General features: G+C 36.6%; 3 protein-coding genes across 3 annotated transcripts; all 3 read right to left on the bottom strand.

Moving 5' to 3' along the window:
* Positions 1 to 1,523: 1,523 nt before the first annotated feature.
* LOC110459641 lies at positions 1,524 to 6,007 on the bottom strand. Its single transcript, XM_021511986.1, has 5 exons — positions 5,821 to 6,007; positions 4,454 to 4,703; positions 3,615 to 3,947; positions 2,315 to 2,496; positions 1,524 to 2,022 (listed from the first exon to the last, which is right to left on the bottom strand). Exons 1-5 carry the CDS (start codon positions 5,950 to 5,952, stop codon positions 2,002 to 2,004), a joined length of 918 nt encoding a protein of 305 aa, XP_021367661.1. The 5' UTR covers positions 5,953 to 6,007; the 3' UTR covers positions 1,524 to 2,001.
* Positions 6,008 to 7,049: 1,042 nt separating this feature from the next.
* Positions 7,050 to 19,752, bottom strand: LOC110459642. The gene is made up of 5 exons (XM_021511987.1): positions 19,673 to 19,752; positions 8,630 to 8,944; positions 8,246 to 8,380; positions 7,916 to 8,020; positions 7,050 to 7,204 (listed from the first exon to the last, which is right to left on the bottom strand). The coding sequence occupies exons 1-5, from the start codon at positions 19,731 to 19,733 to the stop codon at positions 7,050 to 7,052; spliced, it is 771 nt and encodes a 256-aa protein (XP_021367662.1). The 5' UTR covers positions 19,734 to 19,752.
* Positions 19,753 to 21,633: 1,881 nt separating this feature from the next.
* LOC110459640 (enoyl-CoA delta isomerase 1, peroxisomal-like) lies at positions 21,634 to 24,876 on the bottom strand. The gene is made up of 2 exons (XM_021511985.1): positions 24,611 to 24,876; positions 21,634 to 24,184 (listed from the first exon to the last, which is right to left on the bottom strand). The coding sequence occupies exons 1-2, from the start codon at positions 24,874 to 24,876 to the stop codon at positions 23,914 to 23,916; spliced, it is 537 nt and encodes a 178-aa protein (XP_021367660.1). The 3' UTR covers positions 21,634 to 23,913.
* Between the last annotated feature and the right edge of the window lie 2,333 nt (positions 24,877 to 27,209).

Genomic DNA, 27,209 nt, shown 5'->3' with positions numbered 1-27,209 from the left:
AATGAATATAAACAAAGTACAATATCATTTCCTCGGCACAGAAGCTAGCTACACCTATTCAAAGGGCGTTCAGCAATTTCATTTAGACCATAGTTTCTGCTTCATCTGGCATTTTAAACTTGTTACCTGTAATTGTTACCTGTTATTGTTACCTGTAATTGTTACACCAGCGTGATTAACAATTACATTTATGCAGCTTACGGTGTGAAAGATAATACAAATGATCAAAGAAATACATTTCCTGTAATAACGTTTATAAAACTCAAAACATATTCACAATCTACTAACACGTATTTAATGACGCTCGTGTCATTATTACTAATCTTAAACTCCCGCCCTTGTCACTCGTGTGTCGACCATTGGCGGTACGAATGCTTCTTGATTTTCAAAAACATCATGCAAGTAATGTTATATTCACCTATTTATCAATATTGCTATGATCAAGAATAACTAAATTAGAATTGTTATTTATTTCAATTATATTTGATAGTTCATGGTTGAAATAATTGAATAGTATGAAATCAGGTCATGTCCAAGTCTAGCATTAAGGTCGGGTAACGACTAATCGGCTCTTCGAGACTTTGCAAAATGCAAATATCAAAAGTTTGATGAAAAGTACCATTCTCTAGTAGAAAATAACAAAGAACACAATGATTAAGACTGCGCAACAAAGTTAAGTTTTCTACTAAACGATTAACATTATCTTAATACTCTTGTAAACAATTATTAAACTCTTTCGTCGTTCCACAACGGCATAAGGAATGTTTGTTTATCCAAGGGTAGTTGAATTCTATCACAAAGAACATGAAATTCGGAGCAAGCTATGATATAACGTATAAACTGCGACATGTAAACCCAGTAGGGAGAAACAGGGAGGTTACTATCAAGAAAGGACAAGTCAACGATCGAAAAATCGAAACCGTTACGCTTATCGTACAAACTTTTAGTACGTTTTAATACGTTTTAGTACCCTTTAGTACCTTTAGTACGTTTTATTACGTTGGTCTTGTTTAAAAAAAGGTGGAAGTAAGCGGCTAATGTAAACGAGTCTGTGGTATCCATGACTAGGTTCAGAAGGGCACATAGATCAACACTGTCAATAACCTTTTTTTTTCGTCGATACATCTGAAAGTTGAAGGACTTAACCTAAACAGCTGAAATTTATAAATTGCTTAATCACATTTATAAAGGATTTATCAACCTTAACTGCATTCCAGTCAGTTCATTTTCAAACACAGTCATCGAAAGCATCAATAAACATTTCAAAATTTTGTTACAATTTTGTTGTTGGAGCCTGTGCGAATTTTGCTCCTTTGGTCAGGAAACCAAAACAATGCTGATGTCATCCGCAATGATTAGACCGATAATACTATAATTTAAAGTGAAGACGAAACACTTTCTGGGCGGAATGAGTTGCTGTAGGATCAGATATTGTATAGTTGAAGGGAATTATTAGGGTCTTTTTAAATGTGGTGTAATTGTTTTACGAAGGACAATGTTTAATTGTATATAGACCCTACTTTGGAAAATTTCAAAAATAGTTTTTTTAAGTGCAAAATATCTTAAAGAATTACAAGTATTTGGAAAAAATTGCTGTAAAAGCGTGACGATTAATTACAAGTTGCTTTCCAGGGGATGACACAATGTTATTTCCGATTATATTTATATAAAAATCTTTATGCATATGTGTACTATTACTAAGCTTTGAACGACAAATTAAGTCTATATTCTTTATACACTTTTCAAATGGTCGATTTCAAAATTCTTGCAGATCGTTTAAGTCTAACAGAAATAAAGTATAATTTTTAACAAAGCAGCCAATCTGTCGTCATGTAGTAGTGCTATTGTCCAGATGGCCGCCATGTAGTTAGGTCAGTGGGTGTCGGCGAAATCCCGACGGTGAATGGAAGCAGTAAACATATGTACACTGTACAAGGAAAGCCTTTACCTGCTACGCTATTATAAAATGATTTCTCCCGGAAAGAAGTCGTTCGTTTTTATCTAAATTTCCCATGCATGTATCTGAAAAAAATAACATATACAATTGATGATACTTTATGATATAAAAGAAGATAATTCTTTCGTGTCAGTTTTCTACTTTCTTTTGAAGCAATGCAAATTAACAATTTTGTTAGAAATATATATCCAGTGTTTTAAATCTTAATCAGATATTTAATTACTATGAGTTATGTAACACTTATAAAATACTGTGTTTCTTAAGAATACAGAAACATCGACCAGAATCATCAATTTATATTACAAAATTTAATTCCAAATAGAAGTGTCGGGATAAGGTGGTACGTTACACACTTACCTTAGCCTCCTTTCTTATTTTGCCCTTGGTCCGGACACGTGAATCTCTGTCCTTAACCTCCACTTTGCCCTTGCCCTTGGCCCGTTGTATACATTGGATGAGTCCACTGATACTGCCGATCACCAAGAGTAACGTCACACCGCCAGCTACGCCCAAGGCCCACCACGGTAGATCTACAGTGACTACAAACACAGGTAGAACTAATCAGGCTATCATTTATAATGATACAAGTGATGAATAACGGTATAATTTTGTTTTACAAACAACTACAATATATCCCAAAGCATAATACTGGAAAAAAACGTTTTATTATTATTGACATCGAGTTCATTTTAACCAACATTGATAAGAAGGTGTGAAAAAGCGAGCTCTACCAAAGTTAAACAAAACATGTTGATATGATAGCTAAAAACATTATAGGAACTTCACCTGGAAGCTGGCTTCACGTTTTGAAAATGGGGACGAATGTAGCACGGCAGACTTACCAGAGGAGGTGGAGGACGAGGAGGAGGAGAGCAAAGGTACTGTATTAGTTACAAATTTGTTATCTGGGTTAATTAGTTCAGGAGTACATATTGGTCAAACTGCGTATCTGCACATGCCGGTAACTAGGGTATAGCTACGGGGCAATCATGTCGAGATGATTGACTCCAGGTACAGTGGCCTAGAAGGTATATGTATTGACATTTCTATCGAGTATTATTCAAGACCTAAGGAATAACTTGGGATTAAAGTGAAGATGCTAGCAATTCATTACAGAGTAATTTGATATAAAACAGGGACATGTTTGCCAGCAGAAGGAACGAGTTATACTGTTTAGCCATAGAAAGTGTCCACGTCTTAGATGTCAGAAAGTTTTGCCATGTCTTATAAGGTAGAGCGATATCGGTTTGATACAGCTTGCGTTACTTAGCTGGAAAATTTGAGACACAACACAGAGGTTACGGGGTTATATTACTGTACGTAGATGGTATGTTGTTACCTATTGTGCATGTACATGTAATGAGATTGTTGATTAACATCTATAAATAAACAATGACAACTACCAACTATTACGAGTGCTTACGGCTACTGTGTCACACAAATATCACAAAAATAGAAAGAAAAAATCTGATATAACTATTAAAAATCTCGATTATACGAAACCTTTTAACATTTTTTTTTATAATAAACATGTGTATTATACTCACATAACTGCTGTTCATAAACAACAAAGTTACATAGAGTTAAACCCAACAATAAAACAACACTACCTATCAAATCACACGTGATCAACGCTTTTATCCTCTGATACACTTACGTCCTTGGAACTGGTCGTGTGTTGGGTCATTATTGCTGGTATCACGTCCCTTCATTGCCACCACGTTCGACTTTGTGCTTGTAGCCATGGTTACTCCCGAGCTCCCTCTTTGCTTGGTTGTGAAAGGAGTGTTGGTTTTAGTGGACTGCCCCACAGGAGGGTTACTATTTGTTTTAATGGACTGCCCCACTGGAGGGTTATTATGTATTTTAGAGGACTGCCCAACAAGACTGGATGTACTTTGTCCTCCAGATACCGCTGTCATATTACTAGGAGGCTGTACAGATGTGGTAGGAGACGCAATGGTTGAAGACGTTGCTACAGTGGTTGGACCTAGAAGTACATCAAAACACGTGTTTTATAAAGGTATACTGGTAAGTATATCAGGAAGAGTAGAGTTTATGGTTAACTTATATCCTTGATATATAGTATCGGGTTCGATGCCCCTCAGAAGCTGGAGAACTACCAGTGCATGTTGAAGAAGGGTATAAAGTCATGTACTTTCTAAACCTTATGGACAGAGGCGAATGCGTGAATTTTGAAAAGATGTTTTTAAAGTTATGACAGGCTGAAGGCGCGTGTGTGAGCACAGAAGGCATGAAGTCCGTCTAGGTCAGGAGTCAGGAGCGAGAATCCGGTGAGGGCCAAGAGGCCGAAGCACCCAATAAGCTGGAATCTTATATTTTCTACATTTTATTGACAGAGGTGGATGCATGAAGCTTGAATTAAATAGAATGTTGTATTTAGGTTCCCTCGTCCGGATCCGCCTATGAGTTTTTAACGCTATGAAAATCGACATATCATAACTTTATGGATACATATTTATTGCAATATCGTACAGATTGTATACGCATTCCAGGCTTGGACCACCAACTGTGCTGAGTTGGAACCTTGTGTGAAGGCACCTCCTCCCAAAATATGGTTGACATATATAAGGTAACCATGGCTACGTGGCGGCTGCCACAATTTTATACCGGAAGTGGAGTAGGCATAAACTAAACCCCCGTAAGATCCGGTTGCTTGAGCATTCTGTACAGCTCCTGTGGCAGGGAAATGGAAGTTGGCGTTCAGTCCTTCTGTGGATTTTACCTGAAACACGTTGTTTTATTAAATGGTTAATGCCATACGGAAAGAAAGCATTCTACAAAGTTCCAACAACGTTGCATGCGCAGAATTGTAGTTCGATATTTTGTACTTACATATTTGTACAATGCTATTCCTGTAATAATAATAATAATAACTCGAGATTTTTATGTACAACTTTATCACAACCTAGTTCGTAGGTCGTCTCAAAGCGGTTCATAAATTATTATCCGTGGTAATGGGGCTTCTGTAATTAGCCAATATATTTCTCAACTCATTGGGGAGCATACAGATGGTGCTGCCATTTCGGTGCTTACAGCTAGCATTCTACAGTTCTATCACTGCTCAACCACGTACTCATTTACTGCTGAGTAGACAGGAACAAGTGGGGTAAAGGATCTTACTCAAAGATACAACACAGTGCCGTGCCGTGACTCGAACCCGCAACCCTTCGGTCATGAGCCCGGAGTCCTACCACTAGACTACGGTAATATTTTACCTGTATCGAGCTAAGATTCTGTAACATCCCAACCTCGGCTTACACCTCGGTTTGGATTTTGTTTACTTTTTTACTTTAAACATATTTATTGCCAATAAAATTGAACAAGGGATTGAGCACAAGTTATCACGAGTTTTTGTACATAATCTTAACCCACGACCGAGATAACCCGATATAGCTCAGTTACAGGTATTTTTGTTCTCGTACCTTTTTGTTCGAAAAGAACTATTCAATTTTGCTAAAAACTATAAGTATCCCGCCTTGGGCCTCAAATGACAATAACCTCTTCATTACTAAAGCTACATTTAAATGCTTCCGCGTAAAAATGTAGTCCGCCATTACATAGATTACAACGTATTTCACAGTGTAGATTATATTTTATCTATAACATCAAATATCTAACGACATCAAAACTATACATATAACGACAAAACAGAACATTTATAATGCAAATTGTCTATTTCAAGCAATTAACGCGCGGATGAATACATCGCAGTGTAAAATTTCCGCGAAATGTCTCGTAAAGGTACAAGACAGATCGGACGAGATAGAAACATCTAACGTGGGATGTCTCTGTCTGAGGTGCGAGAATACTGTATATAGAACAGGGGACACACGGCATACCATGACGGACAGAAGACCAAGGTCTATGTCAAAGGTCGATGGAAACGGCATCTCTTTCACTATAGATGTCGCTTTACTTCCGATATCTTTTGTCTTGCTGAACAAGTCGACACCATTAAAGAACGTCCACATCTTCACGATAAGACTTCCAGATTTCTGTTTGTCATTAGATCGCCGACCCCATCCGTCAGCTGTACTGTACAGGCCTCCTGTTAAAACAGTAAACTGGGTTCATTTACCATCAGCCGTTATCGGGATTCTGTGGCTTGTTGTCAACAGGTATTTATACAAGTATACCATTGTTTCATTATTCATAATACAGACGAGACGTTTGATTGAAAACAAATATCCCAGTGTATCTGACAAACTAAAAAATACAGTATAACCAATGAAATATGTTTGCTTTAAGATTACTCATCTTTCCCCCTTCATTTGGAAATAGTTCCTCATATACAACTACAATTTACAATTAAATTTACCTCTACAAATGACAGATTGGTTTTTGTCTTTACTTTTTGGAAAAAAAACGCCCGTTGTAGAATTTTACCAGAATATTTTATAATTTTAATGAGAAAATAGATACATTAAATGGAACAAACAGTTAAGCTATCAAAGGCTTTGGGGTTAAATTAAAGGGAAACGTATCTTCAATCTAAAATGATATCATGGTGAAACAGTATTGCTGCCGTTATTATTCCATTATTACATGTACAACTAATTTAAGATGATTGAAGTCATAGACTGGCTACCAGCCCCTACGTTTTATGAAGAATTTCCCAGCTGCAGTTTATTACTAGCTTTTCCCAACCCCCTTAGTTTGAGAATTTCGGAATCAGACATCAAAGTTATCAAAATCATTAGAGTTAAAAAAAAATCTAAGTAACTCAATTTTCTAGAGATGAAGGCCAGTGCAGAATGGTCGATGAATATGGAACAATTTTGTCATTGCAATCAAACGTCAAATGTTTCACCAATTTCACGTGTTTGCAGTAAACAACGTTCGTAAATGTTGTATTTTACAATTCTACATCAACGGAACAATAGGAAGTAATCTAAACCAATACCTATAACAAGTACATATATGTTGTTTTATATAACATATCTGATTAGAGTGTTTCCACAACCAGTTCCAGGGGTAAAAGCAAACATCATGCGACTATGAAAAACCCCGACAATAGCCTGGCTGAAGTTTAAAACAGAGCCTTATAATCATTAATTTCCATCAGAAATTATTCCTTTTCAATAATAAACCAATGGAATATAAATATGGACGTGCCGGAATCAGTACTGGGAATCCAGACGCGGATATGACTGTCATTGTATGCGTATAATACACCGCCCCATGATGTATTCATGGATGTCATTGATGACGTCATCACATATCCTGCAATAAAACACACAGTAGTACAATAAAAATCGATGAAAATAAAGAGTAAAAGACAAATATTCCTGGCAATTATACCTTCTTTATCATATGAATGTAAAATTTCTAGAGTCATACTTTCTTAAACAGAATATCAATGAAGTAGTTTAAAATTTGCTTTACTTAATGCAGACACATGGGTGAAGCTATAAGTAAAGCGCACATTTGAGGTTCTGTTGTAAATATCGATTTTTACATAAACTTTCAATAAAGATATTTTTTTGGAAAGCTGTTCATAAGGGATTTTTTTTTATTCACATGAAATGTCCTTCCAAATTTGGCTTAAGTTCTAGAAAATTACATAAATTGTTAACGCAAGATTAATATAACAGTCAAACGGTAGCTACCAACAAAACCGAAATCAGTTCTGTCCTTGTGGAAATATAATCCCTCGAGTAATATTCTTATCCAATAACGCAATAATCGTCAGTGATCCCCATGTAAAATTGAAAATTGAAACTCCTCCGAAAAGGAGCATTCATAAAAGTCGGAGACAAAGTATGAGAAATTACGACAGACAATAACTACTTCAGTTTAAGCCCATTCCTTTCAGTAACAAACATATCCATCTTAAAACCTTTAGGTACTTGCAGTGCGTTCGCTAATACATGTTACCACTATTTTTATTTTCTTGACAATTCCCATCTCCCACTGTACACGTTAATGACGTACCTACTCCATCCGACACCCATTTAGAACTGCCGTGCCTGACTTGGACCGTCACATACTCTGGAACTGTGCCCAGCCCATGGGCGAGCTCCAAGAACGACCGTGGCCCTGAGGGTTCACATAACAAACAACAACAAATGTTTTACTTATATACTTCTTAAGAGTTAAGCAGGAGCAAAATCAAGCCATTTACAAGTATTGAATATAAAAATGGAAAAGACCATCTATTTATTAAATAATGTTGACAGATAATTTCGAGTTATATATACTCTCTGGTATGATACTAGTTCCCCACGATTAAAACTTAGATAGTTCCTGTTGTAAACTTTGTACCTGGACCACCCTGTACTTGTATAGGAACTGTTGTGACGTAGTCGGGACAAGGGAAGTCCATTGGCGACCAGACACGCACGCGTACTTTCGCCCTGTTCTCCTTTATCCTGACGGGGCCGGACCAAGTATTTCCACCTGCATTGGACAAATTCATTATATTGTTTACATCATCATTATTTCATTATCAGCTTTTTAAAATAAATTAAATATGGAAGTCACTAGTGTTATATGTTATGTCGATACTCCAGACATTTCTATTAACTGAAGCATGTTATTTTAATAATTTTGTTATTAAAGTGTCAAAATAGTGATTGCATGGTTACTTTTTAAATCATTCGCAACTAGTGTCAGTGATGCAGTGGACAGAACCAACAATTGTCGTACCTGTGTAGATAGTTGATCCGTTAGAGAATCCGTCCCTCCTGTTAGGTACGTACACCTTCACCACCGCATCGTCGTACTTGTACACAACCCCTCCGTAAGGGTCGCTCTCGTCGTCGTCCCGTTGGGCAGAACCAGAACCTGGAAATATAGACTGAATGTCGGCTTCCGGTGTCACCTGTACGTCGACCTTGACAGGGGTAACTTGAAGTTCGTGCTCAAACATTGCTTCTGACTGGGAGGTCTGTGCTTCCAGAACAGTTGTACTGCTGACGTAGGTCGGTTTTTTATAACAGGACCCACAGTTAGACGGCAGACCTGGGCGTAAAGGAGAGAACAACCTTTCAGTTTTGGTGTCAACGAATCATGGGAAACCTCCCACTACCTGTTCAGGAACAGTGCCAATGTACATGATTCGTGGAGATGGTTTAGAAAGGAGTTAAACCTATGCTGAAAGATTGACTATTATGAAAACCCTTATTAGGGATCGGAGTAGTTTATAATATCTCATACAGTTTAAAACAATCTGGCTGATAGTTATTAATTTCCGATGGCCAAAAAATACTGCCCTAATCCACCAGTCGTCCTTTACTTTAAAGACATTGTAGGTAGCTAGCTCCAAGTGGTGGTACCCGGTATGTATCTGGTATTAATACCATTACACATATATTGTTGACATTTACGCTGACATAGGTATACAATCTCTGTCGTCCCTGGAACGCGAGGTTAAGTCATGTGACCTCTCATTCCTCTCACTGTAACATCGCCCCCCTACCCTCGGATTGATCTCGTTAGACATGTCAGACGTCTCTAGACCTCTTGGGATTATCTAAATAAACGGGCCTTATAGATAATCACAGTTAAATTTCACTTTTGAAAGCAATGGAAATGATTTGAGATTTACGTTGTCAATCATGTAGACAAAATTCCCTCGTCCTATGATCTTCAAACATCGATCTTGAATTCTGTTGGAATCATACTATTTTTAGAGGGACGTTTGATGTTTTAAACAACGTTAGTTTATAGGTGTCGAACGTGGAACTATTGCTATTTCTTAGCCTTTAAATAAGTGGACGAGGCATGTTAATTAACTCTCGACTTTGGATGTCCTAATTACTGCGGCATCTTTACATATTGCCATACACATATCAAAAACAACGACCTTCATTTCATTTTTTATTTCCGGGTTTTCCCCCACTCAAACTACTTAATTTCTAATCCTCCTAATAAACATTGCAGAAAAAGTAGTTTTTAATAGTCAATTTTAAAATTTATTAGTTTAATTAAGAAGTAACATTTCATGTTGACAATGCAGGAAGAAGCTTCAGTCACGTGATTAGCCTCTTGTATCAACAATTCACTAGGAGAGTCAACCACATTGTGACGTAAAATAAACATTATAAATAACAATTTATTGACATTATCGGTAATTATATAAAAAGTGCTATGTTAGTGATTTTGCCGAGCGTCCTTACAAGGAATGCGGGGCCTTTGTACTCGGAGGCACAGAGGCTTTCGCATCCAACACACCGGTAACAATAAGTAAATTAACAAAAAGATGGTATATCAATATAGTATTAATAATACCAGCAAGCATCCTACTTGATAATGTATTTTGTTCGAGTATTGGTAGGGTGGGCTGAGTTGTGTGTTTGTGAGTACGAACCCAATGTTCATAAACCACAACTAAACGAAAAGGTATAGGCCTATCAATTTGATATAGGTAAATGCATACACAGCAATACGATATTGCTAGGGAAATAACGTGTTTAAATATTGAAGCCTTTAAATAATTAAAGGAAGTTCCGTAACCTACCCGAGCATTGTGTGTCGTCTATTCGCTACCGACTACCTATAGATTTATCGATCTCCGTTATCAATCCCCATGCTGTGTCAGTGATCTTAGTTAGTCAGTAGTATATTTTACATACCTCGTACTTGACGTAGATCACCATGTCCCCGTCGTGATATGAATTCAATTAATAACACAAACTGTCTATCGATAGCGTTTGATATTGAGGATGAATAAGGTTATTTTGATCTATAAATACGGTTTTTAAACTTCAATTTGACAAACCTGATGATTATTTATTTGATTAAATCTCTGTTTGACATATGTAAAGTACTTGAGGTATGATATATAGTCAGGACCTTCCGTAATCAGTCTGAGGGGGGTCCTAGATTACTCGACCACAATATTATACTTCTTAACGTTCAGGAGCTAAAATAAAAGCTCTATATAAACAGTATTAAGAAATGACGCTATAAAAAAATTCTGATTCATACATTACAGTTATTACTTTTGTTAAAGTTTTCATCAAGGATGGGGCACGGTAGCCACCTTGTTTTGACTGTTTGCCTAAAAAATTACCCGAATGTATGTGCCAAAAGTTATTTTCCTGCAATTTTCATTTTGGAACCACACTACCTATCTTTTATAGGTTTATCAATGTGTGTGTTTTAACAGTGTCATAGATTTGCTTGCTTGTTGTGTTTTATATAATGTTACCTCCGTTTTTATTTGTTATATAGTCGGTTGTAAAAGCCTTCCATAGGCTTGTATTGCCTTGTTTAACCATGTACCGACTTCTAAATACAACTAACTTGAACGTTCTGTGCTTAGTTTGACATAACTGGCCTCGTTTATCAGGACGCAGTTGTTCATGTCTCCTATCGAAGACTTTCTGTAAGTGTATCTACAACGGTTCAAATATATTCTTTAGGATGCAGGTTAATTTAATACCTTTCTCACATAATCAACAGTGCTGTTGAGATCACATTTCCTGCATCATAAAAACTGATAAGGGTCTATTAATGTTTACCCGTGTATCGCAAAATATTCACAATGAAAGAATAGAGTAAAATGTTAAGATGAGAATGAATTATATTAGATACATTTCTGTATTGGGGAAAATATGAAATATGCAAGTCATTGTAGCAATATGGGTAAAACTTATTTTAACTGCAAAAACAATTGTATCGTAATCTCTACGTGGTAATGTTTGTGCTATCTACATGGAATCCATGTTCTACCAAGTTAAACCATCTTTCCTTGAGCATGTTAAAATGGTCAAGAACAGCGTTTTCTGAAGTGCGCTTGGGTAAGAGTATGCGCCTATGAAAATGTTAATAGTACCTCGTTCAACGATACACCTCCATGGAACAGAAGGTATAGCCTCGTCATATTTAACAGTATATGTAGGAAGCGCTTTATAGCACGTTTTCTCTATAATCTTGAAGGTACGAGTATAAATAGATAGGTCTGCTGTAGCCCACCGCTGGGCGAAGTTGGAAGGGTTAATATGACTCTATCCTCGATATCCAGGGGTTACGCTCACTATGTCACAGCAAAAATGAAGGCACGCGGCTAGCTATTTGATTGTTGTCAGTTAAAAAACCTGACCAATCTATAGTCTGATACTTGTCCTTTACAAAGGAGCAACGCCCGACTTCAAAGCCATTACGCGACCGCGAGATTCTTTTGATGTACATCAAAGGACCAAACTAGTCTTCTCGTCTCAACCCCAAGGTGTTGCACACTGAACCTTCAATTTTGCTATGACATAGACAGCGAAAGTGAGCGTAACCCCTGGATACCGAGGATGATATGACCTGTCCCCACTACCACTCCAATTCCTCATTGAACCGCTACAGTAACCTGTTGCATCACAAAACCTTTCTGCTAGCGAGTTCTATCCTGCCAGTCATAACCCCGGGGTTTCTATCCTCTCTAGTAACGTATTCCTTAGTCTTACTTGTAACTAATATTGCTGCACGATCAGTTTACTTACACGTGTAATATCAGAGCGGCCCAGTTACCGTAACAAATTAAACGTTTTACGAAGAGATTATATGGGGATTAAACATATGATGAAATATTGACTTGTTGGTGATCGGAGCAGATTTACAGATTGATTATTACCTAAAGTACGAGACAGACATCTGGCGGACATTTGACAAAAGCCAGCTATAGTCCTGATTAACCACCGGCGGTTTTCTTGATCGACTCGGTATATCTCCGCCTAGGGTATTCCGTCTCAGGTACGGATAAATAAATAAATACGGATTAAGTCATGTGACCTCTCATTCCTCTCACTGTAACATCGCCCCCCTACCCTCGGATTGATCTCGTTAGACATGTCAGACGTCTCTAGACCTCTTGGGATTATCTAAATATACATTTCACTTTTGAAAACATTGGAAATGATTTGAGATTAACGTTGTCAATTATGTAGAAGATATTTCAATGTCATATTATCCAAAATCACCGACCCTGAATTGCATTTTCAAATACATTCTATTTCCGACTTTGAGGGCGTTTGACGATTTTGAACAATGTCGGTTTCCAGTATATGATAAATATTATAAGGAAGTTCCGTAATCTACCCGAGCTTATATTCGCTAATGAATATCTAAAGATGTATTGATTTCCTGTATCAATCCTCATGCATTGTCAAATATCCAAGGTAGTCACTATAATATATTTAAATAACGTGTAGGTGACATAGATTTCAATATCATAGGTTTCCCCCACTTGATAGGAATTCACTTAATAACACGAACTGTCGTTTGGTAGTGTTTGATGTTGACGACGGGTAATGATATGCCATTCCCTGTATGATTATTTATTCGAGTGAATCTCTGTTTGACACATATACGGTACTTGAGGTATGATATATTAAGAAAACTGCCTATACTTTATTACCTCAGGGAGGTCGTAGGATCACCATTCACACCATAGTACACTTTTGAACCAATCAACTGTTAAGGGGGAAGACGAATTTTAAGTTTTTTAACTGTCTAATTCCATTAGTATTTTTGCAAATAAAATATATTTAAATCAAGGCGAAAAATCCTCACGTACTTTACAATTGATAAATGAACGAAATAGTCAGAGGGTGCAACAAAATGTTGTTTTTTTTATCTTCCTTCATCTTTGAACAAAATCTTTCTTTGTATTTTTAGTGATTATTTTACGTGACATTGTGGTTGAATCTGCTGGTGGACCCTTGTAGCTGGAAATTATTATAGCACGGTTGACAAAAACTATTTGTTTAAGAATAAATCATCTGCTGTAGCAAAACCTTGTAAGTTCATGCACACCTCCCCCATAGCTGTATTTCTACATATGTTCCGTAACACTTAAATAATGGATTTTCATTCATTTGACCTTTATTATCAATGTTGAGTTCTAAATGACGAAATGAATATATAGTGCAGCAAAATATTTGCTTTCTTTGCTCAGTGTTTTCTTACCAAGACGTTAAGTTTGCAAACTGGAAATAGTAACTTAACATTGACCTCGTTAACACACAACAAACGTCACAAACACAGTAACTGAGCCGATACAAAGTTATCGTTTGTCGTTGATTTCTAATTCTGTAGATCTTGTTTGGGCTTTTGGTCCTAAATTATTTTGATATATTAACAACACAATACTATTCATTTATCTTAAAAGATCTAGAAATTATTCTTCGTTTTGAGTATCAATTTCGATTTCTTTTTTGTGTGCATTGGTGTTGTGGTATATGTCTTTCGATAGCCACTATTGTAAAAATGAGCTTCACAAAAACCAAAAGTTCGACCGTCTACAAACAATACCCACTTAATTCACAATGATCAAAACTTTTTGACCCAACTTAGATAATCACCTGATATACACAGATAGGAGACACTTATTTGTAGATGCAGAAATCATAACAAAGTAAGTTATTTAGTGCATCATATATATAATATAAATACTTTTATAGAGTAGCCAGTTTACAAGTTTTAGCTCCACAGATAACTTCTGCTAGAATTCTAGTTACAAGTAAAGGCTACGGCCAGCCGCACGGACTGATAATTAACCAGAAGTGTCAACAATGTTTTAACGTAAATAATCATTAGATTTACGGAGAAATGAAGCACCTTGATAATAGATGCCGAAAGCAAAGTAAATATTTCACTGCACCAAAAAGTCATTTCGTCCATTTTGTACTCGTCAGTTCATCAGTTAAATTTAAAGACAAAGGAAGTGTTTCAAAACATATGTTTGATACAATGAAAATAGTAAGGTGTCACTCAGTCATAGCCTGACAAAGGGACCAGTCGGTCTTAGCTTGACAAAGGGACCAGTCGGCCTCGAAACGTTGCGACACGTTTAATACCTACATTGTTTGTGTAGAAAGTACAACTTTGATATCACATATTTCCAAGCTGATGCATCTTATTAAAGATGTGTCTTTAAAACGTTTCATAATGCTGCAAAATATCTGTACGTGCAAAGTTGTTTGTAATTACTGCATGCTGTGTTGTTTTTTTCCCCTTGTCTGTGTGTGTATAAACCTTGCTATATGCCTGTTGTTTTCTGCATGTTGTCTTATATATATCCTGTTTGTATACCTTTGTTTGTTGTAATGATAGCTCTACAGAGCTAAGGTTCCCATTACAACATATATGACTCTAAATAAAAATTCTTCTATCTTGTATCTTGTGTCTTGTATTGATTTATACAGTTGTATTGACTGTTAATATTGGGGAATACTTTGATCTTCCTCACATAACCATTGAGGAACAAAACGGGATGTTATTACAAAACCATTAAGAACAAATCGGGTCGTCCTCACAAAAACTATTAAGAACAAATCGGGTCGTCCTCACAAAAACTATTAAGAACAAATCAGGACGTCCTCATAAAACCACTGAGGAACAAATCGGGTCGTCCTCATAAAACCACTGAGGAACAAATCGGGTCGTCCTCATAAAACCACTGAGGAACAAATCTGGTCGTCCTCATAAAACCACCGAGGAACAAATCGGGTCGTCCTCATAAAACCACTGAGGAACAAATCGGGTCGTCCTCATAAAACCACTGAGGAACAAATCGGGTCTTCTTAACAAAATCATCGAGGAAAACACCCGGACGTCCTCACACAACCATTGAGGAACAAATCAGGACGTCCTCACAAAACCATAGAGGAACAAACCCTGAAGCCCTCACATACCATTGAGGAGCAAACCCGGACGTCTTGTTGAGGAACACGCCGAGACGTTCTCACATAACTTTTGAAGAAAAACCGGGACGCTTTCACGAAAACATTCAGAAATAAATCGGGACGTCTTCTCAAAATCATTTAGAAAAAATCGGGACGTTCTCACAAAACCATTAAGAACAAATTGGTTCGTTCTCAAAAAACATTCAGAAACAGGTCGATTTTTATGTGTAATATAATATTTAGGCGTGTATACCGACGTCTTTTCGGCAATCAGGACAAAATTCTCACAGATTCGAATAAACGTACTGATTCCTCATTAAAAGTTATATGACGAAAAGTAAACAACCATAAATTATAACACAAAATATAGTATAGAATTTACTCTTTGTCGTTAACAAATATCTCAAATTAAAATGCATTGAAATATTGCCAAAGTACGATTAATCACACAGAGGTTAATTAACTCAAACAGGGTTGATACATTTTATTGTGTCATCTTTGTTATAACATAATTTGTCGAGCGGCCCTAACAATTATTGATACGAAACTGATGACACTATTTATCTGGATGATGCTGGGGTATGTCGTAGATGATTCAGGTCAAATGTATTCACACCTGTTTACAGATAATAGTAACGAGCGGCGCTATGTCATCGAAGCATACGAGACACGTATACAGATACGTTAGGAACATACAGCGATTGAGACACGTATACAGATACGTTAAGGAACATACAGCGATTGAGACACGTACACAGATACGTTAAGGAACATACAGCGATTGAGACACGTATACAGATACGTTAGGCAACATACAGCGATTGAGACACGTATACAGATACGTTAAGGAACATACAGCGATTGTGAGACAATGCTGTAATCAATAAAAACTGGACAGGTCTGTGTTATAGTTTTCCAAACAGTCGAGACTGATGTTTATTCCTCCTTAATATATATTGATTATATTTCAATAACCACATGTAATGCAATTGTTACCTTACTACATGTATCAGGTAGATTTCGGAGGAACGTTGCACATGCATGTATTTTTGGGCGCGTGCGTGGTCTGTTGGTAAGAAAAGCGAAGTTGTTGACAAATGAGTAATGTCTGTCTATCCCCGACTAACTTTAAATTGAACGTTTTTTCCATCAAAATTATTATTCAAAATTAGAAGCAATGCCACTGTTGATAGTTTCTGACCTGGTCTTTTACTTAAAATTTGAAATAGTTATTAACCACTGTATTACCAAATACTCAGCCTCGTTATTAACCACTGTATTACCAAATACTCAGCCTCGTTATCAACCACTATATTACCATATACCCAGCCTCGTTATTAACCACTGTATTACCAAATACTCAGCCTCGTTATCAACCACTGTATTACCATATACCCAGCCTCGTAATTAACCACTGTTTTACCAAATTCTCGGCCTCGTTATTAACCACTGTATTACCAAATACTCAGCCTCGTTATCAACCACTGTATTACCATATACTCAGCCTCGTTATTAACCACTGTATTACCAAATACTCAGCCTCGTTATCAACCACTGTATTACCATATACTCAGCCTCGTTATTAACCACTGTATTACCAAATACTCAGCCTCGTTATTAACCACTGTATTACCAAATACTCAGCCTCGTTATTAACCACTGTATTACCAAATACTCAGCCTCGTTATTAACCACTGTATTACCAAATACTCAGCCTCGTTATTAACCACTGTATTACCAAATACTCAGCCTCGTTATTAACCACTGTATTACCAAATACTCAGCCTCGTTATTAACCACTGTATTACCAAATACTCAGCCTCGTTATTAACCACTGTATTACCAAATACTCAGCCTCGTTATTAACCACTGTATTACCAAATACTCAGCCTCGTTATTAACCACTGTATTACCAAATACTCAGCCTCGTTATTAACCACTGTATTACCAAATACTCAGCCTCGTTATTAACCACTGTATTACCAAATACTCAGCCTCGTTATTAACCACTGTATTACCAAATACTCAGCCTCGTTATTAACCACTGTATTACCAAATACTCAGCCTCGTTATTAACCACTGTATTACCAAATACTCAGCCTCGTTATTAACCACTGTATTACCAAATACTCAGCCTCGTTATTAACCACTGTATTACCAAATACTCAGCCTCGTTATTAACCACTGTATTACCAAATACTCAGCCTCGTTATTAACCACTGTATTACCAAATACTCAGCCTCGTTATTAACCACTGTATTACCAAATACTCAGCCTCGTTATTAACCACTGTATTACCAAATACTCAGCCTCGTTATTAACCACTGTATTACCAAATACTCAGCCTCGTTATTAACCACTGTATTACCAAATACTCAGCCTCGTTATTAACCACTGTATTACCAAATACTCAGCCTCGTTATTAACCACTGTATTACCAAATACTCAGCCTCGTTATTAACCACTGTATTACCAAATACTCAGCCTCGTTATTAACCACTGTATTACCAAATACTCAGCCTCGTTATTAACCACTGTATTACCAAATACTCAGCCTCGTTATTAACCACTGTATTACCAAATACTCAGCCTCGTTATTAACCACTGTATTACCAAATACTCAGCCTCGTTATTAACCACTGTATTACCAAATACTCAGCCTCGTTATTAACCACTGTATTACCAAATACTCAGCCTCGTTATTAACCACTGTATTACCAAATACTCAGCCTCGTTATTAACCACTGTATTACCAAATACTCAGCCTCGTTATTAACCACTGTATTACCAAATACTCAGCCTCGTTATTAACCACTGTATTACCAAATACTCAGCCTCGTTATTAACCACTGTATTACCAAATACTCAGCCTCGTTATTAACCACTGTATTACCAAATACTCAGCCTCGTTATTAACCACTGTATTACCAAATACTCAGCCTCGTTATTAACCACTGTATTACCAAATACTCAGCCTCGTTATTAACCACTGTATTACCAAATACTCAGCCTCGTTATTAACCACTGTATTACCAAATACTCAGCCTCGTTATTAACCACTGTATTACCAAATACTCAGCCTCGTTATTAACCACTGTATTACCAAATACTCAGCCTCGTTATTAACCACTGTATTACCAAATACTCAGCCTCGTTATTAACCACTGTATTACCAAATACTCAGCCTCGTTATTAACCACTGTATTACCAAATACTCAGCCTCGTTATTAACCACTGTATTACCAAATACCCAGCCTCGTTATTAACCACTGTATCACCGTATACCCAGCCTCGTTATTAACCACTGTATTATCAAATACTCAGCCTCGTTTTTAATAACCACTGTATTACCAAATACTCAGCCTCGTTATTAACCACTGTATCACCATATACCAAGCCTCGTTATTAACCACTGTATTACCAAATACCCAGCCTCGTTATTAACCTTTGTATCACCGTATACCCAGCCTCGTAATTGACCACTGTATTACCAAATACTCATCCTCGTAATATAAAATAGTTATTAACCACTGTATTACCAAATACTCAGCCTCGTTTTTATCCCTTGTCATTATTACTGGTAATGTTAAGCAAAACAACAAAAGATTTCATCATGGCAAGAACAAATATCACCAAATTCATTACAGAGAAAAGAAATTAGAACACTGTTTTAATAACAAACTTAGAACATGACGTCTAGAGAAAATTATAATAGAGATACTTAAAAATGATCAAACGAATCGTTAATAAAACAGTTTTATAAATACATGTATACTGAATGCACGTGGTTGTGTAAATTGTCATTAACATCGTTGTAAAATGCATTAAATGTTGTATTATTCATTTGCCTGTTTAATATACCAAACTGCAATGAGAAATAATCCTGTTTTCTATATTACACCGCTGAATTAAATTTGTTCACCCGTTAATTGGTTTTATACGTTCTAACATATCATTTGCAATGAAAGTGTTTGTTCAAATGTAAAATCGGATCATTAAAATAAATAGAAAAAATCATCTAAAATGGAAAATGTTTTTAAAATCATTATCAAGCAACATAATTACATCTTACCTGCGTTTATATGCAGCAGGTTCAAAGCCATCACAAGTACAAGCATTACTCTGGAAGTCATGATACCGGTTTGTCTGTAGTCGGAGGACCTGTAAGCCCCTTTGTTTTTTCACTCTACCGAGCAAATTTGAGTTAGTTAGACTTATATTACCCCACTGCACATATTGTTTTTTGGATGCGTGCGATTATCAATACTTATACATTACAATGGGAATTTTTTAGTGGCTAGTCTGCTGTTATAAAGATAACGTCGGGAAGGCGGCCTGACATAAGCCATGGTACGTGTGCGTCGTTAGTGTGCGTCACGTGTATTTCTAATATACAATCCAGTAGTATCAGCCGATCCCTCATCGCTAATGAGACAATGGTCAAATTTTGACTAATCCTTTCACATACAGATATATTTACTCAATTTTATAGTTAAACAGACATTACTTAAAATTTTATTCTGCAATTTTCGTATCAAACATTGTGTCGATAGAATAGTTCCTTTTGAATACATTTTCTTTTAACTTGTAATTTAACGTCAATCTCTTAACCCGTATATATATATAATTATTCACTTGTATTCAGCTACTTGCTGAGTTGTGTTCAATGAGATAATCGCCAGTGGAGGTTCGTTTCTTCTTGTGACATAAACAATTAAACTGTAAAAGAGTATATACAATATGTTTTAAATTATTCTCTTCACCCTTTGCACTGAAAATGCAATCGGAAACTTATTATTTCATATTTAATCAAGTCTGCATCGCTTACATGTTATACTATTCTTCTTTTATCAAACTAATAATCATACTGTATTCACCTCGCAGTTAACGCCCATGTTAATTGCAATCTAACCAAGGTAAGTATACTGTATGCAATATCATTCTTGTTGCTGAGCCTTTGGAATACAATGAGGTCGCCATCATCAGAGGTAAGTATACTGTTACAATATCATCCTTATTGCTGAGCCTTTGGAATACAATGAGGTCGCCATCATCAAAGGTAAGCACATGTAATCCCCCTCCAAGTGAATATCATTCAGGTACAGTAAAATATCCTTTTACCACGTCTAGATTTATTAAAAACCTGTCAAACTCACGATCAGTATTGTTCCGCTGAACTTACCATGGGGTAGACTTGATAACCCGTTTTTCAATCTGTCAAGTATTGACGTCATGTGGTGACGAGTGATGTTCATATATTGATGCTTTGGATTGATATAAACATACGCTAGTCCAGTAGAGAAAGCAGACGGCTACAGAGAGGGAAGCTTGAGTGAAGTTTAGACAACAAATTGAAGGTCTTTCTTCAAGGCATTTTGTTTTACGATGTTGACTTTCACCGGCCATACAAATATAACGCTGAGCTTGATCACGGCTACACCAAGGCAGAAGTCTCGATGCATTTTATACAATACATCAAGAAAAATATGAAAAATATATACTCTTTCTCATAAAAAGCAAGGTTAAACATGCAAAATAGGACCACTGCCAACATCGTCATACGTGGTAAAAACGCACAACATGTTGTGGCAGGAAGATACAGGCATCTCGTGACAAATGTTTGTACGCACAGAAGAACAGCCTAATATCAATTGATCTTTATCTAAGCCACCTCGCATATATAATAATAGCATGGACACTGAGATAGATATAAACAAATTTAATTACATTTTACTTGGTTACTTCGTAGAATAAATGTAACCAACATGTGTGCATATCATGGCGCGGCTGCATTTTAGGCTCATTGCACAGACGTCATGCACATACCACACAGACGTCATGTACATACCACACAGACGTCATGTACCACACAGACGTCATGTACATACCACCCTTTATTTATTCATTTATATGCACATTTAGATGATCATCTTGTTTAATGTATAATGGTGATTGTAAGCCTTTTTTGTTTAACAACTATAACTAATACTATTATCCATATGTTGTAAAGCGCTTTAGAGTAATCTTACAAATTATATGGGGCGCTATATAAATGTTGTACATTATAATTATTGCAATATATAATCTGCGATGTGGTCATCCAAAATTGTGATTATTTCAAGACAGCACATCATCTATATATCTAAAAGATGAAATTCAAGGACTTGGCAAGGATTTTGCTGCCAGATCTATTGACATTTTCAAAAAAGTCCACCTTATATGAAAACAAGCACAAGAGGCCAGAGGATGGGCACAGCTTGTTACCAAAGGAATGCCTTTAGTCTGATGGAAAATCTTGCAAACGAACTTTCCAATATAATACCAATGTGAAACTCAATCGTGTTCATAAGTCCATCCTTAGTGTATTTCATTTTGTCCTCTGTTTTGTTTCTATTCGCCTCATGAGCACGGTCTCAAAATTTAACTAGACCTTGTTTATTGAGGTAAGGTCATTTAAAGATGTATACATACACATTTTACCATATGTCACCTTAAAAGTGAGACAAGGTCATTCACAGGAACACAGTTGATAGCTCTTCGTCTGAGCATGCTACTGGAAAAATTCAGAAGTTGTTTGAAAGTTTCAAAACATTCGACTCCTGTGATTTTGTATATCGATGGTCATTCACTCATTCCAGCATGTTACTTGCCAGATCACCCTGGGCCTTCTGGTTATTCAGAAGAAGTCGTTTAAAGACTTCATCATACTTGACCCCTGTGACCTTGAATACGGGTGAAAATGATTCATCTGGACATACTTGGGAGCCATTTTATCCTAGCATATTAATGGGCAAATATCATTATCCTTATAATTTAAGACAAACGACGCGTGCGATCTTGAATATGATTGAAGGTTATTAATTTGAATACACTTGGTAACCCTTCATACCATCATACTACTGGCCAAATATCACCACCCAGGCCATTTTGATTATTCAGAAGAAGGCGTTAACATTGTCTTTAACGAAATAATTTTAATAAATATTTTATCAACGCGGACAATAAATGTACACAACACAATTAATTGTAGTAAACAAATCACCGACAATAACTCATTCTCCCTACATTGATTTCTTGTTACACCAACAATAAATACAAATATAAATCTTCCATCTCAAAACAAATTGTATAAATCAGATTCAGAGTAAGTACAATAATAAAATATGCCTCCTAAAGCAATCATCAATCTAATAGATATAATCGATGTGATACGTGGAATGTGTGATATACATGCATACATTGCTGTTTAAATATCCGAGACTGTTCAAGGCGTTATTCCAGGACCGCAGAGACTTATCCGATTCACAATAAGCACCGAGGATTGATCACTGTATATGTTTTTATATGTTATCAAACCATGAAAGTCGACAGAAACTCTCATCCTTTTGAAGTGGTATTGATACCACCTGATAATAACAGCTGGTTACTGAGAAAGCTTACTTTCTATCATGCACACGTCTTGTTTTGAGGCTGTAGCTAGTAGTGATTGCATAAGAACGAATAAACCCACAAATTAATGTAACCACGAGTAGATATGTGGCTCCAGGTAATAAACCAATTCTACCGACAGATAAAGATGTACAATGTACTTGGGTTATTCATTACACATCGACAAATGTTCTTAATAATAATGACAAAAGTGTGGCAAAAACGACGTTGGGTACAGATTAACGACGTCGGGTACAGATTAACGACATCGAGTACATTTTAACGACATCGGGTACAGATTAACGACGTCAGGTACAGATTAACGACGTCAGGTACAGATTAACGACATCGGGTACAGATTAACAACGTCAGGTACAAATTAACGACGTCAGGTACAGATTAACGACGTCAGGTACAGATTAACGACATCGGGTACAGATCAACGACATCAGGTACAGATTAACGACGTCAGGTACAGATTAACGACATCGGGTACAGATTAACGACGTCAGGTACAGATTAACAACATCGGGTACAGATTAACGACGTCAGGAACAGATGAACGACGGCCTACTGATTAATACTGTTCTGTGTGTGAGCTACGGAATGTAATATTCTATATCACATTCTTTATCTCATTTAAAGGTGCCCTATCATATGGGCTGAAACATTCATGCCACGAAATGATAGACCTGATTATGGAATATATTGCATTAAAATTATGAAGTATCACAGAGTCTGTATAATAAATCACAAGTGATATATCACAGCGTTTAATGTGCATCATCTAGACTTAGGGTAATTGTTATTCCTTAGTGATATGTTCAATGTTCTCCTAACTGGCAAGTCTTTACAGGTAAGCTGCACATTAAAACAGCACACTTATCACAATTTGGATCCTTTAAGATTTGTTTCTGGTAGGAAGGACTTCTCCCCAGATGGTCTAACGTATAAATCCTGCTTCATTCGTTGTAACATCTCCCTGTCGATCCCATTAGGTCCAAGCGCCTCTAGTGCCATCTGTTTAGCTTTTGGTATCAATTCCGATAACTCGGTCATTGCATCAACAAGAAAGAGTTCTTTGGCCTCATTAGCGGTAGCACGTTTACCGAATAGCACAGCCTCCCGTATAGATTCCATAGCCAATACCTTTTTACTTAAAAAACAACAGACTAAATCAATGTTTCAAAATTTATTGATTAAATATATACAGCAGTTTAAGTAATAAAGTAAATGACCATGTACGTTACATAAACAATGTCTCGCAGCATAGCAAGGTCCATGTACGCTAACTTGAGACGGTCTATCATTACAACAAATAACGGTTGTTTACCTGTGACAATTTATCATTTCAATAAAGGTTGTTTACCTGTGACAATTTATCATTTCAATAATGGTTGTTTACCTGTGATAATTTATCATAACAGCAAAGGTTGTTTACCTGTGACAATTTATCATTTCAATAAAGGTTGTTTACCTGTGACAATTTATGATTTCAATAAAGGTTGTTTACATGTGACAATTTATCATTACAGTAAGGCTGTTCACCAGAAGATCTAACATTACATTAAGTTTTGCATACCTGAGGAGGTTTAAAAACATATCACCTAAACGTAGCTTCAGATGAGTCTCGTTCCATGAAATCCAGCCTCTATCTGACCTCATCACCCGGTAGTCATGGGACATGGCCAGAAAAGCTCCACCACCAAACGCATGACCTGTAACCGAATTGTGAATACATGAATTAATAACGATCAAATCCCGAGTACATGTCAAAAACTTGTAAATATAGTCAGGATGATCCCCTAAACATACACTTGTATAGAGAGTCCGTCTTCTACGTGACATACCTTTGGTATTCCATTTCTTATCAAATATTATACGGACTATAGCATTAAGTGAATTATTACAAAAATCTCAGATTACAAATTCATCTCTTAAAAAAGAATATTGTCATCACCAGGTATGTTACGTAGCCACCTTAAAGTGATTAGTCGATGGCATCATGACAACTGTCATTACATCGATGGCGATTGGAATTTGTTTGGTTTATAGGGACAGGCTAACAACTTAGGTCATTTAATGGCAATGTTTGAAGACATTTACAGTCTATAACCATTGATGAGTACAGTACATTACCAGCAAAGAAAACACCAACTACTTGTAATAGGAGTGTTCAGTAAGGTGTGTAAATATAGTATCTTACATGAGTTTCCATTTCATATGAGATTTATAAAATGAGTCTAAGAATGTTTTGATTTAGCAAGCCTCTGGCGAGCTAAAATGTTATGGTGAAAAGGGGATGTTTGATGTCTAATCCTGAAAACCTTCTGGTGAAAAGGGGATGTTTGATGTCTAATTCTTATAACCTTATGATGAAGAAGGGATGTTTGATGGCCAATCCTTATAACCTTTTGATGAAAAGGGGATGCTTGATGTCTAATCCTTATAACCTTATGGTGAAGAGGGGATGTTTAATGTCTAATCCTGATAACCTTCTGATGAAAAGGGGATGTTTGATATCTAATCCTTATAACCTTATGATGAAGAAGGGATGTTTGATGTCTAATCCTTATAACTTTATGGTGAAAAGGGAATGCTTGATGTCTAATCCTTCTAACCTTCTGGCGAGGAGGAGATGTTTGATGTTTAATCCCTATAACCTTCTGGTGAAAAGGGGATGTTTGATGTCTAATCATTATAACCTTATGGTGAAGAGGGGAAGCTTGATGTCTAATCCTTATAACCTTCTGGTGAAAATGGGATCCTTGATGTCTTATCCTGATAACCTCATGGCAGAGAGGGGTTTCTTGATATCTAATCCTTATAACCTTCTAGTGAAAAGGGGATGCTTGATGTCTAATCCTTATAACCTTATGGTGAAGAGGGGATGTTTAATGTCTAATCCTGATAACCTTCTGATGAAAAGGGGATGTTTGATATCTAATCCTTATAACCTTATGATGAAGAAGGGATGTTTGATGTCTAATCCTTATAACCTTCTGGTGAAGAGGAGATGCTTGGTGTCTTGTCCTTATAACCCTCTGGCGAAGAGGAGATGCTTGATGTCTCATCATTATTGCCTTCTAGTGAAAAGGGGATGCTTGATGTCTAATCCTTATAACCTTCTGGTGAAAAGGATTAGACATCAAGCATCCCCTTTTCACCATAAGGTTATAAGGATTAGACATCAAGCATCCCCCTTTCACCAGAAGGTTATAAGGATTAGACATCAGGCATCCCCTTTTCACTAGAAGGCAATAATGATGTCTCATCATTATTGCCTTCTAGTGAAAAGGGGATGCTTGATGTCTAATCCTTATATCCTTCTGGTGAAAAGGGGATGCTTGATGTTTGATCCTTATAACCTTATGGTGAAAAGGGGATGCTTGATGTTTAATCCTTATAACCTTATGGTGAAGAGGAGATACTTGATGTCTAATCCTTATACCCTTCTGGTGAAAAGGGGATTCTCGATGTCTTTTCCTTATAACCTTCTGGTGAAGAGAGGATACTTGATGTCTAATCCTTATAACCTTCTGGTGAAAAGGGGATGCTTGATGTCTAATCCTTATAACCTTATGGTGAAAAGGGGATACTTGATGTCTTATCCTGATAACCTCCTGGTGAAAAGGGGATGCTTGATGTCTTATCCTTATAACCTTCTCATGAAAAGGGGATGCTTGATGTCTAATCCTTATAACCTTCTAGTGAAAAGGGGATGCTTGATGTCTAATCCTTATAACCTTATAGCGAGGAGGGGATGCTTGATGTCTATTCCTTATAACCTTCTGGTGAAAAGGGGATGCTTGATGTCTAATCGTTATAACCTTCTGGCGAGGAGGGGATGTTTGATGTTTAATCCCTATAACCTTCTGGTAAAAAGGGGATGTTTGATGTCTAATTCTTATAAACTTATGATGAAGAAGGGATGTTTGATGGCTAATCCTTATAACCTTCTGGTGAAAAGTGGATGTTTGATGTCTAATTCTTATAACCTCATGGTGAAGAGGGGATGTTTGATGTCTAATCCTGATAACCTTCTGTTGAAAAGGGGATGTTTGATATCTAATCCTTATAACCTTATCATGAAGAAGGGATGTTTGATGTCTAATCCTTATAACTTTCTGGTGAAAAGGGGATGTTTAATGTCTAATCCTAGAACCTTATGGTGAAGAGGA

The sequence above is a fragment of the Mizuhopecten yessoensis genome, unplaced genomic scaffold (assembly GCF_002113885.1).
Source record: "Mizuhopecten yessoensis strain PY_sf001 unplaced genomic scaffold, ASM211388v2 scaffold10173, whole genome shotgun sequence".
NCBI classification, from domain to species: domain Eukaryota; kingdom Metazoa; phylum Mollusca; class Bivalvia; order Pectinida; family Pectinidae; genus Mizuhopecten; species Mizuhopecten yessoensis.
Note: the sequence above shows the minus strand (reverse complement) of the source record. Positions and strands in the feature narration are given on the sequence as shown.

Excerpts from the sequence above, each read along its gene's own strand:
- LOC110459642 (XM_021511987.1), bottom strand. The coding sequence starts at position 19,733 with ATGACTTCCAGAGTAATGCTTGTACTTGTGATGGCTTTGAACCTGCTG. Across the intron at positions 8,945-19,672 it reads CCTGCTGCATATAAACGCAG|GTCTGCCGTCTAACTGTGGG; the intron begins GTAAGATGTAAT and ends CTTTACGCCCAG. Across the intron at positions 8,021-8,245 it reads ACAAGTACAGGGTGGTCCAG|GGCCACGGTCGTTCTTGGAG; the intron begins GTACAAAGTTTA and ends GTGAACCCTCAG.
- LOC110459641 (XM_021511986.1), bottom strand. The coding sequence starts at position 5,952 with ATGTGGACGTTCTTTAATGGTGTCGACTTGTTCAGCAAGACAAAAGAT. Across the intron at positions 4,704-5,820 it reads TTGGTCTTCTGTCCGTCATG|GTAAAATCCACAGAAGGACT; the intron begins GTATGCCGTGTG and ends AACGTGTTTCAG. Across the intron at positions 2,497-3,614 it reads ACACGACCAGTTCCAAGGAC|TCACTGTAGATCTACCGTGG; the intron begins GTAAGTGTATCA and ends CTGTGTTTGTAG.
- LOC110459640 (XM_021511985.1), bottom strand. The coding sequence starts at position 24,876 with ATGTCACGTAGAAGACGGACTCTCTATACAAGTGTATGTTTAGGGGAT. Across the intron at positions 24,185-24,610 it reads ATGTTTTTAAACCTCCTCAG|TAAAAAGGTATTGGCTATGG; the intron begins GTATGCAAAACT and ends TTGTTTTTTAAG.